General features: G+C 40.2%; 1 protein-coding gene across 1 annotated transcript in view; it reads left to right on the top strand.

The window, feature by feature from the left end:
• The window catches only part of LOC124179822 (cardioacceleratory peptide receptor), a 43,882-nt gene extending 31,482 nt beyond the window's left edge, over nt 1-12,400 (top strand). Inside the window, exons 2-7 of the mRNA XM_046564596.1 lie at nt 541-676; nt 2,769-2,966; nt 4,953-5,047; nt 6,220-6,475; nt 8,063-8,243; nt 10,147-12,400. Of these exons, the coding sequence (XP_046420552.1) occupies nt 541-676; nt 2,769-2,966; nt 4,953-5,047; nt 6,220-6,475; nt 8,063-8,243; nt 10,147-10,306 (1,026 nt within the window). The 3' untranslated portion in view covers nt 10,307-12,400. The remainder of the gene's footprint in view (nt 1-540; nt 677-2,768; nt 2,967-4,952; nt 5,048-6,219; nt 6,476-8,062; nt 8,244-10,146) is intronic.
• Nucleotides 12,401-19,214: the final 6,814 nt, after the last annotated feature.

Raw genomic sequence — 19,214 nt, 5'->3', positions numbered from 1 at the left:
GAAACAATGTCCCCTCAATATAGAGCAACGAAAAAAGTACTAGTTTGCATGGAAGGGTTTCCGATACCGACGACTTTTGGAGAGATTAGGAAACGCTTATAAACCACGTGGTTTATTTAATTCAAATGGAACCACGTAGTTTATGAACTTTCCCTTACGAAAGGTCAAGTTTCGACTAGATCTCTTCACGCTTTAAAGTCTGGATAATTATAAATAAGTCTAGGCGAGTAGTTTGTTTCTTAATTTTTTAGTCTTCAGACCTTATTGACTGATCCGTACACCTGATAACTTTTTAAGAGCGATAGCTTTAGCTGCAGCCTGGCGACCGATGACATTATAGGATAAGCTTTGAGGTTGCCGATTACACGAAGATAAGTGCGTTGCAATCAACCGCTTGGTTCTTGCAAGAAGAAGATGGAAAAAGGTTCAGCATGATAGTGGTACCTGCTTACAAGTTCGAAATTCTTGGGCTTCCGCTGAAATTCAATTAACCATTTTTACAGACTTACGTAATTAAATATCGAGGATTTTGTTTTTCAGAAGGAGCAGTTCACCGTTCTTTGGCTTCTCTTTACCGTCATAGTTGCCGGGAATCTTGGAGTTCTGGGTTGGCTTCTACGGGGAAAAAGGCGAAAGTCAAAAATGGACTTCTTCATCAAACAGCTCGCTTTTGCAGGTTCGTATCCGTTGTGAAACTCACGGCGAAATACGATGGACAAAGGTATCGTTCCTTCAATTACACCGGTCAACAAAAATTCACTTTTGGTATGTAACGTGAAAACTTCTAACTGACTATGTGAAGGACAAGGTTTACTGTAATAGAATTGATGTGAGAATGGCTTAAATGCGAACAGTTTTATTGTAATATGGTTTTTTTCATACCTTTCTTGGTACAAAAAATTATTGACCAGTGTTATCCGTGACACCAAGCCCCTGAAACGAACGACGGTGAACCGACAACTGAACCCAAGATAAAGTTGCTGACACGAGTATTAATTTGAGAAATGCCCTAAATCGCGATCAGTCATTCAATTTCGCAAACAAATTTTGGTCTTGGAAGTTGGCAGTCTGTTTCAGTGACGTCTTGACGGCTGAGTGAATTGGCGGCTGCAGGTGTTTCTGTAAACTTTCCTAATTATCCATCCATCTCTAGAAACTCGAAACGTTCTTCGAACAAATCGCTATTCGAGCCCCAAGGCTTTGCTTTGCGCGCGAGATGCGATGATCGCAAATATATTGCCCCAAGAACTTTGCATCGGTTTGACTTGTCAGTCGAGTCGTGGAAATTTCATACCCCTCGCGAAGTGGAGCATCAACCCGTCTTGAAACCAGACGAATAGATGTACACTTTGTTGTTCAAGTGGCTGATATTCGATGCTGCAAATTTGAGATCAAATTTTTTTACCACCCCGCATGATCCCTTTGTCACGTGAAACGAACGATAGAAAATTTCCTTTTTGCCAATCTGAAGCCCATGCCGCGAAACGCGATCGTTTCAAATTGCCTTCACCGTCTGAAATAATCCACACCCTCGGCTTTCTACTCCATCATTTTCTCGAAGATTTTTCTTTTTCTCACCGATTGTCCGATTATTTCTGAATGGTAAAACTCTGCTGAAGCTGAAAATTAACGGTCTCAGCGACGCCAACCGAACCGTGAATTCCATATATCCGAGCTTTGGCTTTTACCCTGTCCTCTTAGGAGGTAAAATACACGTTGCTAGAACTTCCGTGTGGTCTGAAAAAGTCTCGGGCCCCGTGAACAGCCCCGTAATAATACACGTATACGGACACCATACGTGGAATCAAAGTCGCACATAGTCCCGGTCGTAAGTTGGACTTAACTTGGCTCGGCCTTACGTCGAGGACGATAAGCGGAGCTTGCGATGGCCGGCATTGTGCTGGTGGTCCAGTCGTCGTAGGGCGGAATTGATGGGGATCAAAGTACTGCACAGCCGCATAACGAATTAGGGGTCGTAATTTGGACTCCGTTGCTTAGCTCCATTCGGAGTTGACATTTTAGATTCGCCTAATCCAGCCCGGTGCCGGCCGAAATTAGCCTCGCCAGCTGAACAATTAAAAGTTTTCAGTCTCTCAAGTTACCCGTTTCTTCTCCTCGTCCTTTCGTTTTAATCTTATCACCGGAATATTCCGCGCGTTTCAGTCGTCAACGACCGTTTATACGCGAAAGATGCTGAGCTTTCGGTTAGCGTTTTCACTTTTTCAATGATGCAGTCTGTCCGAAATGACTAAGAAAAAAAGACTTCCTACGAAAGTCCGAAGGGTCCGATGTACGTATCTGTTCGACGCGATTTTTTAAACGGAAATAACATCGGGCGGAGCTTCTCTCGCGTAATTTCTGAGGTACCGGAGCGAGCCGAAAGCTCTGCGCGGACTGTGACGAGTATTTTGATTTAATACTACCCACGCAAGCCGCGCCCGGTATCCGCGCTTTATGCCCGACCTTTTGACCTCTACTACCTTATGTACGACTTATGCTGCAGCTGCGGAGGAAAGCCTCCGAGCTAAATCCATCTTGAGACCATTTTATCGCTGTTTCTATTGTTTTTGTTTTATTGACCCGTGTCCCGAGCGTTCTTTTCGGGTAAAAAAAATCACCCTCGGCTTCGAATTAGCGAAAGTTCTAGGAGAAGAAAAAAAAAAAAAAAAAAAAAAAACAAAACGTGCCTCGAACTTCGCGTTTCTCCGCATCTTCGAAACTTCTTATCCAACCGATTAAATTCAACTCACCTATCGTTCAATTTCCAGATCTACTGGTCGGTCTGATTTCCGTACTCACGGACATCGTATGGCGAACCACGGTTGCTTGGTACGCCGGAAACGTCGCCTGCAAATTAATCAGGTTCATGCAAGCTGTGGTCACCTACAGTTCGACCTACGTTTTGGTCGCCCTTTCGATCGACCGATACGACGCCATTACCCGACCAATGAACTTTTCCGGAAGTTGTGAGTACCTTGAATAAAATAACACGGTATTGTTTTTGCCCCGATCAAGTGAAACGGTGAAACTTCAACGCTCGACGGTGTTTCGTTTTCTTGACTTTTCCCGCGTTGTTGTACAACAGGGGCGGGGGTGGGGAAAGGGAAGGGCAAAAATCGCGCCTAAGATATGTGTCGTCCGGAAAAGTCGGCACATAACTGATCCAGGAACGAGGGGCTAACAGGGGTTCTTCCGTTTCCGGATGGACCTTTGGGAGTAACGACGTCTCGGATCGAGTGAAAACCACTCTGGGGTCATGCTGCAGGGTCACTGGATCGAGGAAAGTGGAGGAAAAGGGGTTGGATATATCAGCGGGTCGAACACCATGTGGAGTAATATTCGGGGAACGGTGAACTGCGGCGAGTAGCCGGGGCTAATATTAAAGATTTTACTTTCGCGCGTAAAAATGTTTCATGATTTTCTCGCTGACTTTTACGGCGAGTTTCGCGATGGCGACAGAGAATAAGGAAAGCTGTCGGGAGGGGGGGAAACGGAGGGAATGAAAGAAAGAGGAAAGTACGTCAGGAAAGGTGCGGAAAGAAAAAGGGTATATGCGGGCTGGTAAATGGGGATTGCCCTCCCATCCCGGCGAGGGATGAGAACCACAGATTTCTTTTAAATTGTCTACCGCCAAAAGATCCGGACACCGGGAAAATCTGGATGTATACCGTTTCTGTTTCTCTCTCCGATATTCTCCGTTCCCTGTTTTACATATATCGGCAAGCTCGAACAAATCGCCACAATTTTAAAGTTTGGAAAAAAAAAAAAAATGTCTCGGTAGATCCACTAAAATTTTTGGATTGATTTAACAATTTTTTAATGTATGACTAGGTTAAAAAGAAATTAAAAAGTACAAATTGAATGTTGATGTGACAGTTTAAATGTTAAAATTACTATAATTTTTGTCATATTTACAAACATAAAGTAAACCATTATTTTTAGTCAAATTTTTCTTACAGTGCTTTTTGCTCCTCTGACAATTGATGTAGCAGCTCGTCTCTGTCGATATAGAAACAACCTTTTAGTCGTTATTTCTGCTCAATATTCTTGCGAAGAAAGTTCTCAACGTTTTTTTTTTTTTTTTCAGCAACGCCCGCTTCGAACTTTAGAAGCTAGATATTAGTTTCTGCCAATTGAAACGAGGAGAGCGACGGAGAATCGTTTGCTCGATCGTGTAATTCGGTCGTATAACTTATCCTGCAGCCGAGTTAAGAAAAGACACACCATCTTGCATACGTAATATCTGAATAAAATAACAATTTGAGAATAGAAGGAGGGGGAGGAGAAAAAATACGACCTCTTATGCTATAGGAGATAAAGTTAACGATGAGTAAATTTGAGCACGGTAGATGTATTCCTTTGTCTTTGACGAAGTCATGAGAAAAAAAAAAAAAAAACAAAAAATGAAAAAGTAAAGTTTCTTTCCGCCGTGTTATTGAAGCTGGATCGAAATTCTGTTTCAATGTTGAGTTTCTTATGGTCCGCGAGAAAGTTGGCTCAATATTTGCGCATAATATTACGGCTGGTTAAACTGAAATAACAATTTCTTGTCACTAGATTTGAAAGTTACAGTAGAATGAGAGGTGTAGTAAACTTTTGTTCCACCGCAATATTTCAGCGTTGATACGGTATATCTATGATAGGCAAGTTTCCTCGCGACTCGTCCGTCTGGACTTAAATTTATGGGGAATAATTCAAAATCCCGGCGTGTATGCTTTATTTGCATCTCAGCGATCGGATTATTTACATTTCATACACCGAGTGTATATACGCAGTGCTCACGGGACGGTGAGAGAGACTCGGAAAGGATCTTGGGGAATTCCATGTGTCGAAGGAGCCGAAAAGAATATGAGAGAGTTTTATGCCCCCGAGTTTATTTCTCCATTTGTCAAATGAGCCCACGAATTGATAGCTTCGGGGTAAAATGGTAAACTTGTTACGTGTCGTTTCAGGGAACAGAGCTCGAGCCCTGATCGCCGTCGCTTGGAGCCTCTCGATCTTCTTCAGCATGCCGATAATATTTCTATACGAGAGCAAAACTATACAGGTGAGAATGAATTCCCGCGCAGAGTGGAGAATGATTTTTGACCGAGGGGCCATTTGACCCCTTGAAAACCAAATGAAGGATGCCGATTCAATGATTGCTACCTTATCGTGTGATTTAAATTGATTTCCAATGATTTCTGAGCATTCTATAAAGCGGCCTCCGGTCGGTTCTGGTTTCGACTGACAGTGAAAATAACCTACAACGCTGGGAAATCGTCGGTAATCGCAATGACAATCACTTGCTAGATTGGAAAACAACGAAGGGACGGGACAAGATAGACAACGATAGAATGCCAAGGAATTGAAGCTATTTGGAGTTCAGGGGTTACACCTAGTCAGGAGACCGAAAAAAGCGATTATTTAAGGATTTTTCAAGAAGAGGCATTTCAATTTGTTAATATAAAAAGTGATATACACATTGGGGTAGCGTTAACTTCGTTCTGATATTTTTTATTTGTAAAAACAATCATTTTTAAAACTGCTATAGCCGATCTTCGTCAGCACCTTCAAAAAAAAGCGTCTTGCGGTGAGCAAGATATATTTGGACTGAATCGTCCGAAATGAAAAAACCAAAAAAGATTTGGTCGATATAAGGTATTATCTGCTCTTTGATCGAAGGAATAAGCAAAATATTAATTTGAAACAAAACGGCGGGTTCTCAAAAAAAGATTTCGATTTTCCACAAAGATTTTCTTTTTAATTTGTTTATAAAATGGAAAATATCTATCGGCGAAAAAAAACCTTCGATCAAGGACTGAAAAAATATATTCATAAAGCTTGTGTAAAAATTTGAGATTGATCGGTTCAGCCGTTTCCGAGAAATTTCGCTCACCGACTTTGAAAGCATAGTTTTTGAGTAAAAGCGCGTTCAAAGTTTCGAAAGCAATTTCAAACGCTCCGGGGCTTCTTTGCAAACGTGCGCGTAACTTGGAGAATATTTGTCGGATAGTCGTGAAATTTTCTGTGTATATACTCGACTGTATTTACGCATCGAAAATGAAATTAAAAAACATCGAACCATTAATCGAAAGACTCGCAATTCATCGTTATCTCGAACAATGTTTCGGTCATTCGATATCCTTTGGGTTTACAGTGTGAATTTGAAATCGTGAATTTACGACTTCCTCGAATGAATCCGCCCATCGTTATCGACTCTCTGCTGCCCCCTTTCAGAACATCGAGCAGTGCTGGATCGAGCTCTCCTCCCCGACGAAATGGAAGATCTATATGAGCCTGGTCAGTTTTACCTTGTTCATCGCGCCCACGCTGATAATAGGAGGGTGTTACCTGGTCATTGTGGTCACCATATGGTCGCAGGGTGGAGCCCTGAGGCCAGGGCCGGCACGAGATACGAGGAGGGCGTCATCCCGGGGGCTGATACCAAGGGCGAAGATAAAGACCATCAAAATGACGCTGGTCATTGTTTTCGGTAAGTTTGCTTTTCATCTCGGCGGGTTTTTCCAGACGAGCAGCGCTGCAATTTCTGTCTCATATCTTAATTGAATCTTGTTTACAGCCCACCTCGCTCAATAATTTATTCAAATTTCATGATTTTTCTCGGTAATTCCAATACGTGCAGCCGCATAGAACCCCGTGAATTAATCGCTTGACTGCCAGACCTCGAGAGTGTTGGTATCGAAAATTCTTCGCCTCGTACTTATAATGACAGAAGTTGAATGTCGCGAGTAAAACTTATATCCAAGGATGTTTACATCGTCCCAATGTCTTGAGGAGAATCGGCTACAGAACAAGCGTAAAATCATACCGGATCGTAAACAGCCAGTAAACCAAGCGAGTTATTGGATCTCCTTCGTTCGTAAAACCGTATACTATAACATAAAGCGGAAATGTATTTATTGCGATTTTTGTAACCTGCTTTGAAAATTTCTCACTACTCTTATTCTACGAGGCTTGACACAAATCACCTGAATTTTTCTCTTCGTCATCTGAGCGTTACTTGCGAGACGAATTGATTCCCTTTTTTAAAATTCAAAATTTCAGTCACGGGGTTTTTATCGCGTGCAGACAACGAAGGTATTTGAACAGTCTCAGAGACGACGCAGATGTTGGCTCGGTAAATATTCACCGGGGGCTCATTTTCGTTATTTATTGAGCCATCATCCAGTTTTAAACCTGCAACCATTCGGAAGGAGGGTGAATTATTTTCACGGAAGATTGTCGATTGCGTGTAATAATAAACCTGACGGTCGGAGATTGTGAAAAATCGGTAATTAGGTGCGCGCTGTGAGGAATAAAAACACGGCACGTTAAGGCGAGAAACTTGGAAAAAAACTCAATCCTTTTTGGAATTCGGGACGTACGAGAGGGGGAGAAACTGAGCGTCAGCATTCGGTCACAATTCATTTTCGTTTGCACCTGATTCTCTCGTCGGCAGAAAGATTCGGCCGAACTTCCCCGAGGAGTTCTATAACATAAAATAACTTTCAACCAAGAACGCTACCCGCGTGTTATATTTGTGTGTCTCCCGCGTTGCAAGCTCCAGGGGATTTCTGCCCCTAAGCTGACTAGGCATTCGCCGAATACACGTCTACCTCTCGCACTTCCGCGCGTAAGGAATCCTCTACTCTTGTCTTCTCTCCTCTTCTCTTTTCCCGGTTTCCCAATTCTCCTTTTCTTATTCTTTTCATTTCTATCCCCCTTCCCCGTCCCTCAGCAACGCTGGGCGATGCGACGCGACCGCTCGTCTCTCTTCTTTTGCTGAAAACGTTCACTTTTTTGCGGTCCACAGTCTTGATTTCACAACCCGAAAACCCTCGGCGATCGGAACCGCGAGATAAATTGATAAGAAGAAGAAGAAGAAGAAGAAGAAGAAGCAAAAAAGAAATTTCTCGAGGTCATGCGGTACCTGATTCTATGACCGATAAAAAAAATTCTAGGAAATTTTTTTTGCAACCTTTGAACTCTTAAAGCGCTTTACGGGGAAAATTCTTTTATGTTATTTCCTATACTTGAAGGATATGATGTGAAAGTTTTCTTTCTTTCCTTCGATTTTCAGTTTTCGTAATCTGCTGGAGTCCTTACATCATTTTTGATCTTCTGCAAGTCTACGGGCATATCCCTAAGACCCAGACGAACATCGCTGTTGCCACGTTTATCCAGAGCCTTGCGCCCCTCAATTCAGCCGCAAATCCAATTATATATTGTCTCTTCAGCACATCTCTCTGCAAGAGCATACGGTGAGTCAGTTGAAATATTATTTACGACTCTTAATTTTCCGTCGAGTCACACTAATTATATTTTACGCTCACGACGAATCCTGGACAGGGAAAAAAGATTTCCATTCGTCTGTGCCATTAAAATAATTCTTCACTGACCTAAAGATTAGACCTAATCGACTCATTCGTCTAATGGTACAAATACATGTGTGTAAGACATTTAATGGGAAAAATCAAGCGTCGGAATGAAATCAAGATGGCCACCACGGACCCACCTGCGATTTTATTTTGGTCATAATTTCGTTTCCGATGCTAATTAACGACTAGACGACATTGCATAAGGAATAAAATGATGGCAAGAATGGTTCTGGTATAATTTGACTCTGAGCAAAGACACTTACAGGAACTAAGAATTCAGTATACTAAACTCACTGACGCGTAGTTGTAGTAAATGCCTGTACGAAGTTGGTGGAAATAGTTGACGAGTTGAAATCCTTCAGGGTAAATAATTCAATTCGAAATCGTGTTAGGGACAATAAACTTAGGTACACGAACATGCCGGTATCAAGATAGCGAAGTGTGTGCGAAATTGATGAATTCCTAATGGTGACGGCATGCGCAGCGCACTTGGTAAAGGTTCGTGTTTTTTATAGTCAAATACCCGCGTGATTTGCGACGAAGATTTATCTTCCGGCGTTTCTTGTAGTCCTGCATGCACGCGAACAAAACTCTAAACTTGTAGAATCTCTTGCTGCTTGCCGAGCTCGGCTAGTCTCCTCTCTCTGTCTTCTTCGGCAGTAACAGCAGCAGCAGCAGCAACATCAGAGAGGACAGCGAACTGTCGTCAGTGAACATAGCGCCGAGACGCGATAAAACAGAACGAGAAACGACGTCCGCCGGGTCTTCCCCCTTCCCGCCCCTTCGCCCTTTCTTCCCGCGGATACCTTCTCTAGACTGACGAGATCCATCGACTTTTATTTCTCCGCATCTCGATCGCATGTCTCCCGAGGAATAGGGATTTTTTCTTCCTTTCCTTATTGCTTTTCTATTTTATTTTTTTTTTTTTTGTTTTTTATCTTGTTTCTTATTCTTTTTTCTTGTCATTTTCATTTCCTGCTAACCAGCTCGATTTATTGTTCGAATTACATCTCCTCATGTTCTTGTTTACTATATTCTGATTGTTACGATTCTCTAGGGGGTATGCATTGCGGTCAATATCAAAAGCCATCATCATATCTGACACTTGTTAGCTCTCGAGTCCCTGGACAGTTCGCCGGGATTCACTTCGAGGTTTAATGCTTTTTTCATCATTTTTTTCAGGGGTTACACAGGCGAATAAAAATGCGAACTAGACAAATACTAAAGATATAAACACGAGCTACAGATCATATTAATTATCCACTGCAAATCGTTTTAAAACGGTAAACAATTTAGTATAATCGTTATATTTCACCCAGCGGTTATTTATTTTATTCAGAATACTATTTTCTACAATGCCGCACTGAAACACACTTTTTATCGTTTAAATATTTTAAGATAGATACAGATGCATTGATATTGATCAAGATTGATTAGACAAATATGTAAATACGATAAATTGATATTGATCAACAAAGAACAATATCAAATCAAATCTGAAAAAAGAACTGTTTCAGTGAATTTCTAAAGAACATTTACTTCAGCAAAATAAACATCCATAAAGCAAAATCGATCGATTTAACCGCGATTTGAAATTGAAATTTTACGTATAAGCTCTTGTCGGTAATTTATGTATGATTTTTTCTCGCATTCTGAGGTAAATCATAGTAGCCTACGCATATCCAGATTTAATGTTGTACGTTAGACCGAGTTTTTTTTTTTTTTTTTTGGAGAAAAATGTTCTGGAGGGAAAGGGAATATTTTAGTAACGACAACGGTCTCTCAGTAATTTGCAGGCAATATCATGGATCTCTGGATGGTGTCCCGCGAATCCGCATCACTGCTTCGGCTCGGGTTCGAGTCAGAACAGCACCCGTACGACGGTTACCACGTCTTTGACGGCTCATTCGTCGAAGAAGAAACGCGTAATGGTCTCCATCGTGTAATTCTGCAGCTGCATCGGACAAGAGATTGCGCCCGAAATTGACTGCAGTCTCGCGGCATGGACGAGAGATCCACTAACAGGAAATGCGATAGCAGAAACCCCGGGGCTAGTCATGAAACCGAAAGAACCAGCGAGAACCGGAGAGAGAAAATATCTCCTTTCTGCAGCAGTTTCACCCCATCCCCTCGAATTCAGTGTCTTATTACTTATTCCAATGTGCGGTGTATTCGTATAGGCATATACACACCAACTTTCTTTCGTCTCCCTGATGTATTCAGTCGCTTGCTTGCGAATTACACATGTTTCACTGTTCAAAATTTCGAGTTGGTACTTTTCGTGCGTACGCCTTCTCGGGCAAAAACCGCAATTTGACTACTTCAATTCGAGGGATGCGTACGTGCTGGTGAAAAATTTGCATGGAACTCGTGTGAAGTTCACGTAAATTTTCACGAGCTCGTATGGCCTTTAAATTACGTGCTAAAGTTGAAAAAAAATTGTCAACAGTGTATGTGTAATTTCATTTTGTTTCTCTACCATCAGCACAGTATCAAATTATATTAATACATATTTGGCTCGTTCTGCCAATAAGAACTTCAAAAATCCAGTATTACTTCGTTAATATCGAAATTCTTCATTAACTTGCGTTTAACTCACCAGTCTCACTCTATTTTTCTCTCTGACCCTAAAACAAGGCAATTATGACATTGACCGACCTTACTTACTTTTTATTTCGTCTAAATGTTACATGAACAATTTAGCACGGGATAATAAATTCGCTTGCATTAATCCAATCCCGGTTACATTTGACCGAAATCCGCCTGCATTACGGCAACTGAGAGTACATTTTACCGATCGACATTTGTTTCACGATTCAAGATTGGCCAGAGAGTCAGGATTTATCGAATCGTGAACAACGAGACAAATGTCGATCGGTAAAATGTACCTTAAATTGCATAAACGCAGGCGAATCCGATGTCACATTGCCCATTTAACATTTTTTCGTAGCGAACCGTCACACCGAATGTAACACAATTAGGTAATCGATCAAATTTCGGCACAGCGTCATAGAATTTTCCTGCTTATTCGGATTATTATGTTATATCTTTAATAGGTTAATCGCTCATCTAACCCAAATGAAGATTCACGGGAGTTCACATTAGAACAAGTAATGTTTATTAACGATTATTGATTACTCTTACATGTTTTCTAATGCCAGTCGGCGTGGGCCATAGAAAAGTTTGTTCTTTAGATAGGACGTCTCTTTCGTGTCTAACTTGTCCATCGGACCTTGGCCTAATTATTTTTATATTCAAGCTAGAACAATTATACTAATAACAGTAAGAAAAGAAAAGGAGTAACATAAATGTGAATAGGTAAAGGGGAGGAGCAGGTAAGTTTCAAGAAATAACTGTGGCTCGAATTTAACACGAGCATCGAGTGATCAGCCGGGTTTCAAGCGGGGACACGTGTCAATCCGACGTGCAGTTTGAGGGTGTCTTTGAGACGAGTCATCCAATCTGACCACCGCTGAGGGAATGGCGGAGTCGTTCCTTTCAGTTCCTTCATTCGAGGTGGGGGGCACCTGAATTTGATTAAAAAAGGGAAGAGGTTTCGGCTCGTGTGTGTAACGCGCGATAGGGTGCGACACGGTTTTAGAGCGGGTGCACAGCGCCTGTGTAACAACCTGAAATCTCGCGAAATCGAGTATCGACCTCGCGTCTTCTGCGATAGTTATACGGGCATTGCTCTGCCCTGCTCGGCTCGGGTCTCGATCGATAAATAAGGCTCAACGTTAACCGGTCCCCAAAATCAGCCACCCCCGCTGTGATACGGGACCTTCTATACAGCGATCAGTTAACCCCAACTATGTAATGCCTCGCTACCCCGTCTGGCAACCTACAATATTGTACAACTGTTTTCAATTTGTTCCAGTAATAACCTGCAGCCCTTAAGCGTCTCTTTGAGCCATTCTTGTTCTTACCTCGAAATTGTTATCGCGGGTTAATCGTCCGCGAAAAGAGTAGTCGAACAACGTCATACCCGTAATTACGATAGCTCTCTAACTACACTTGCCGTATTACTATATCTATTAGGGTAATACGTTTAAAAAATCGTTTTTTTTTTTTTTTTTTTTTTTTTTTTTTGACGTGCCACTCGAAAAATTTGTGACAAATGCTGAAGAAAATTGTCGTAAAACCTGGTGGAAGTAGGAAAATATTTAGAAATCGCTACCAATTATTGTAATATTTTGGAGTTATTTTTATGTGTAAACCTTACGGACTTATATACATATTAGTTTTCTTTTCGTATCGTGGTCCAATTAATCGTTGTTCATAAAAATGAGTACTGAAAATGAAATAGGGAGATTAAGGTAATGTGATACTCCTATTTCCGTAACAAAAACTCTTAGTTTACCGTTGATTTATGAACCATTAGTTAGGCCCTCCAGTTTTCACGACAATTTTTTTACAGTATTTGTCACAAATTTTTCAAGTGGTAACGTAAAAAAAAAAGTTTACGAATGAACCACCCTGATAACTATGTACCAGGGATGGCTAACTTGATCAGACCTAAGATCTACCGTTTACTGTCCAGACTCTTTGCGATCGATCTAGCAATCTCAAATATTTACCACAAAATTAAATGAAATATTTTTTTACGGAGTCATGTAGTTTCCTTTGCCTTGTCGCAATCGACTAGTCTAATAGCCACGATCAACCAGTTGGCTATCCCTGTTATATACCGTGTAAATAAACATCATCCAATCGAGGGAAGAAACTATTCTCATACGATTTTGTACTCTGCAATTTTTTTTCTTCTGTCCGCTTCTAATGAACGGTATAATCAGATCCAGTGAATCAATTAAAAGTTGCAGCTGCGTAGAAACAATTCAGTTATGAGCAGAGTTGCGACTGTTTCCCGCATAACGAATTCCACGAAATGTCTCGTCCAACCAGAAATATTTAAAGAAAGAAATAAGATCCCGGTATCGTTCTTCGTTAGAATTCGATCTGCAATATCACGCCTATCATAATTAACAGGGTGGATTAGAGGAACCGCACGATGAGGTTTTTGGAACTGAGTTCCCTAGCTTCGAATCAGCGATAAGCGGGCATCTCGTGTCGCATACCAAATTGCGCAAGGGGATTTTCGGATGAAGCTAAACTCTGTATACCTATGTAGGTATGTGCGGGGAGTAATCTAGACAGTAAGCAAGTGAAAGGGGAAAGAGAGAGAGAGAGAGAGAGAGAGAGAGAGAGAGAAAGGGAGAGGAGACGAGATGGTGCCTATTTCGGCATCGACCCAAGCAAGCTGAAACATCTTGAAGCACTGAAAAGTGGCACTTGAGAAACCGAGTGCTCTGTGCGGCCTCCTCAAGAGGAGCACCTGTTGGAACACCTTTCGCTTAGATTGCCGCGAATAATACTCGAATTTTACAATTGTCCTGAGCTTTGTCTCCTCTTCTTTTATTTTCCTTCTTTTCTTTCTTCTTTCCTGGAAAATAATCAGGAACACCCGGTTGATCGAATAAGTCATTCCAGAATCCGATCCACGGCACGCTTTACAAATGCTGCGCTAATTGTACAGAAGTTGATGAGTTTATAGGTGTAATCATCTGAGTGTGTATGGAACATATTGGATGAAAGGGGACCGATTTTGCGAGTCATATTTGACAAATTGCGATTAAAATATATCCTTGATCTTTGCTTAAAGTCAACTCGTAAATAATTATTATTCCCTTTGATAAGCGATAAGCATACACACAACTATTTATAATTAAATGTCGCATTTCGCACCGTATGACTGACTGTCTGATTCGATAAAATAATAATAGTAATAATAATACAGTAAAACCGCGATTATCCGAACCCTCAGTTATACGAAACATGAATTGATTTACCCGAATACGCTCAATCATCCGAACGTTGGCTCAAAAAATGCATTTCTGGTGCGAAATGCATGTACATTGTTGCTCGTAAAATAATGTGAAGCAGCTGTCCGTCAATTGATAAAAGACGACTATATAAACCCAAAGTAATAAAATAAGCGTTCGATGTTTAAAAGAGGTTCAACATGTATTTAGATGTTTAATACAGACTGTTTGTCGATTTAAATCTGCGTTATATATATTATTATACCTTGCGATAAAAATTTCATTACAGTTATCCCAACTTTTGACTAGCCGAACTAGGCTCGAGCCCAATTAAATCGGATAATCGAGGTTCTACCGTATAATAATAAATGTCCAACGGAATTATCTATAATGTAATTTTTCTAAATCTGTATACTGTACATATATACCTGAGCGGATAAATTTATAGATGTTTATATGTATAATAATATTAAATATGATCGATAGATATATTTGATTGAATAATAACGATGGTAAATCACTGATTGATAAGATTATATAATGTGCAGGATTATATGATGTTAAGGTAATAGAAGAGTATTCTTAATTAGAATTATACTTATGTAAATCTGGGGGAATTCTTACGCGAAAATCAAATAATCGATAATATGCATACATGTTTTTCATAAGATCTAAACCTAGGTATTAATCTAATTACATAGGTACATTATACTTATAATACATCAAATTTGCAAGAATCTAGTGCGAGGAAGTTATCGTCACTGCAGATCGACTGACCAAAATTAATTAAATATAGATATTAAGCTGGAACGGATAAAATGAATTTTTTTTTTCTTAATCATTACGATTTAATTTATGCTAAACGAACTCCACGTGACAATTCTTTCCGATGGTTTAACACTTGTAACAGCAAATACCGACAACGGTGTATGTATATCGCATATATTCAATATAAATTTTTTAATACCTGTATGAATATATATGCACATTGATATCAAATCATTCAGGAGAAAAAATATTCGCCTTCTTCGAATGATGTCACGATTATCGATTCCGAAGCAAACAAATAAAAAAATTACTTCAGTTTATTTACGCCTAAAGAAACTCGAAGAGGCAACAAATGTCAGATATGAAGTGCAGGTAACATCACGTCAGGCGTATATACTCGATTCAATGTTCTGTTGTATTCATACACAGTGCACGCCTAAATACATTCGAATCTGAATCGCTGCACACATTATTAATTATGAATGACGTTTACATTTCTTTGCGAAAAATATAGTTATATTTTTTTAATCGTCAATTGTATTGTACGCATTAGTATATTTATAAAGAAATTGAAGGAATAAAATACCAATACATCTAACGCATTGTGTATTACACGTGTAACAATTAGAAGTACATGCATAAACTATCTATGCGTAAAGTTTTTTCGGATGTAAATAATCGTATAATTACATGTAAGCGTAACTCATTGGCGTAAATAATAATTGTAACATTAACGTGAATGTCAATTTCAGTTATATATATATATATATATATATATATACATATATACCTATATACATACGTACCTTATACCATCCTTCTTATAACTGATTCTTATCTATAATCACAATTACAGTTTTCACACATCTGTTAGTCCATCAGAATAGTACTACAGAAAGAGGTGAGAAAAAACTTTTAAAAATAAGGGAAAGAATAATTTATTCCGAATCAACAAAAATTTGCTATTTCTCATGTACCGCTGTCACGGAGTTGAATAAAGAAGAAAGTGCGGAAAAGAATAAAGTTTAACGGGAAACGTTACACAACCTCAAGTATAAAAGCATGTTTTTTTTAACCGTTCTAAAAGCTGGTATAATAATAATATACAAACTCCAAGCCAAGAAAAGTGTTATAAAGTTAGAATATGAGGAGTTGTTTCACGACGTTGAAGGAAAACTTTTTTTTTAGCCATCAATGAAAATCCCTGAGACAACCGACGAAACCCTCAAGTCGTTTACATACGCCGTACCTTCTTACGTACGATACCTCAAGAGCGAAAAATAACAAACAAGAGAAAATCTCGTAACCAATATAATCGAAACAAGAGATCCAAGGATACAAAAATAGACGGGGAAACAGTGACAAAATTATACAGAGTATAATAATTATAATTCTTATGATGTGCAAATAATAATATTGCAAAAACGCGTACATTATTTGTAAAGAAAATCAGAAATAAATTCAACGAAAATACCTGTAACCCCCTCAAATTTCAACATCCTCAGATGTCCAGGTACCACGTGATCGACAAGCCAGAGGGCAAAGGTTACGTCGACGTCCAACATCATGCCTCGAGTTATTCCTCTTCGTCGCCCTCTCCAGCTGGAAGCCCCAGGGTGGAGCATTTTTCGACCGGTAAGTATAATTTGAAATAACTTTTTGTTCTTAGCCGTGAAAAAATTTGCTCCACCCCCACATAAAATCCGTTCGGATTGTTCGAATTGAAGAAGACTTGTTCGGAGAAGCAAACTGTCCCAAAGAATTGTAAAAAAGTTCACAAATACAGACGCCTGTAGAGCTCTTCTTAGGATTTTTTGTTTTCTTGAGACACGTTTCATTTGGAATGAAATCTCGAGTTACTAGTTAAATAATCCGGATAGGTACAGGCGATATTTCCGACCAATTAAATTTCTCACCTCGTTAAAGCTCCGACCAACTCGCGTCGCCTGGATCGTGAAACGGAAAGATTCTGCACAGCAGAGGAGGAACCGATGTGCATTAGGAAGTGGGAAGTTTAACTCGTTTATGTGCACACCGAACCGTGCATACTAAATGTGCAACTACCATTTGATACCACTGCGAATAAACGCGATGATAATAGTGATTAAGTGTTCAACTAGCTCTTCGTTTTGCCAGCAGTGAACTTTGAGCACTGAATTAGGTGCTCCGAGGTGAAAATTGCAACTCGGTTACATCTCTTGCGGGCTTTGAAAGGTGGTGCATTAACGTCGTTACTTCTCGATTACCTTTTTACCGTTTTCACATTTGCATACGTACATATACACGTGAATGCTATTATTCAGGTAGAGGAGATCCCTTGTTTCCGGACATAGACATGCAACTCGGTATGATACTTGGAATGAATTCTGGTAACGGGGGCAAAGTGAATTTGGAAAACGGACAGCAACCCGACGAAAGGTTAATGATGCGATTGAAGTTTTTGGAAGACAGCAACACGGTAATGCAGACGCGGAATCAGAATCTCATTACGGAAAATAACGCGCTCCATAGCCAGTAAGTGAACGGGCTGTTTAGTTTTCCAATTTTTTTTTTTTTTTTTTCATTTTACCGGACCACATAACGTTCTAAGGTGTTTCTGCGTTCACTTTCAGACTTGAAAAGGTAAGCAAAGATGCGGACGAGCTCAGATCACAAATGCAAAAGACCCTGGAGGAGCTGAAAAAAGAAAGATGCAAAATCAAGGAAAGTGTAAGCCCTCTAATTAAATAGAATTAAATTTCTTTAACGCATTCGAGGCTAGTCGTGTGTAAAATCGCCTCCTTTCCTCTTTGGTATTCTGAAAAAATTATATCAGCTTTACCGATTACACCATGTCATCAGTTTTAAATTTCATTTCGACGATCGATCGATCGCCCAATCCGTCACTCAATGTTTGAAATCCGTCAAAATTTGTATAACACTGCTAATGCATTGCCGAATTTAAGGGGTACATATTTTCCCAATAGCAGAGCAGGCACACGGAAACTATGGACGAAAATACATCAACGGGAGGTCTTATCTCGACGATCGAAAGGAGCGTTCAATGTTGGGCAGTTTGTCTCGCCTGTCAGCGAAAACTCGAAGGTCTCGAGACCATGGAACCTACGGTCACCATAACGAAGTGAGGTCACCATAACGAAGTTGCAATAAAGCATCAGTGGACTGGTTCTTTTCGTTTATAAAATTTTCGTTTAAATCTTTCTTTTATCGGCCTGTTCAGAACTGAGCTTGAGAGCTTAGAGAGCGACATGCAAGCTCTGAGAGACGCCGTTGTCGCCAGAGAAGAAGCCTGGGACAGAGCCATGGAAAGGGAGCAAAACTACAGGCAGCAATTGGCGCGTTTGTCTGCTGAGACTGTCACTGCACGTCATCTTTCAGACACTAGGCACAGCGAACTTGAAGCAGTTAATGTAGCTCTCGCGGTACTAAAATCCGAACCGCATCATTTTTAAATTTATTTCGATGTCTCTAATTAAGGGCGAGCCGTAAAACGCGATTTTTACGTGAGTTTCACCGCTCAGCGCCAGCAAACAGGCAACCAAAGTAACATTTCAGGTCTGTACTACCATTTTTTGAGAGATCTGATTTGGTAGTTTACCCGGACTCCGTCGGTTAGGTAGGGAGATGTTTTTAGAAAGGGCAGTACGGACCTCAAATGTGACTTCGGTTGCCTATCGGCTGGCGCTGAGCGCCGAACCTCCTTTACTTATGACAGATTATAACAATTATATGGATTCTGTTTCAGGAGAAAGAAGCAGAGTTGAAAGCCACACAAAAAGATCTCCTGAGTCTGCAAAAAATCGTTGTCAAGTTCGAGCGACGTCAGAGGTTTGATAATATCAGAAAAATAAAACTCACTCTCCCATCCTCTTCTTCTTTACAATTAATCTACAGGAATATATTGAATTGGTCGAACCCCTTGATGATTAATTGCGCAAGTCTGATTAAAAATTGCAATATTTATAAATTTCTTTCTCGCAGCACTCGTCAAGCGAAAGTCTGCAGATTATGCATGAAAGTTGCACGGAGAGTGTAATAATAACAGTCCGAGCAATAAGCAGCTACCAACCGTAAATCGCATTGTCAGCTTGATCCCAGCTGGCAGCACCCTGCATCGATCAATTTTTACATTTAATTAAGACCGGAATGCGAGTTGCGATAATGGCTGGTAACAATTTAGCTCGCGTCAATAATTTCGTCTCGATAACAGAATGAAATAATTATTGAAAAAACAAAAGAAAGCTCCGCGCTAACTTCCCAAAAGCTT

This window comes from Neodiprion fabricii, chromosome 4 (assembly GCF_021155785.1).
Source record: "Neodiprion fabricii isolate iyNeoFabr1 chromosome 4, iyNeoFabr1.1, whole genome shotgun sequence".
Taxonomy (NCBI): domain Eukaryota; kingdom Metazoa; phylum Arthropoda; class Insecta; order Hymenoptera; family Diprionidae; genus Neodiprion; species Neodiprion fabricii.
Note: the sequence above shows the minus strand (reverse complement) of the source record. Positions and strands in the feature narration are given on the sequence as shown.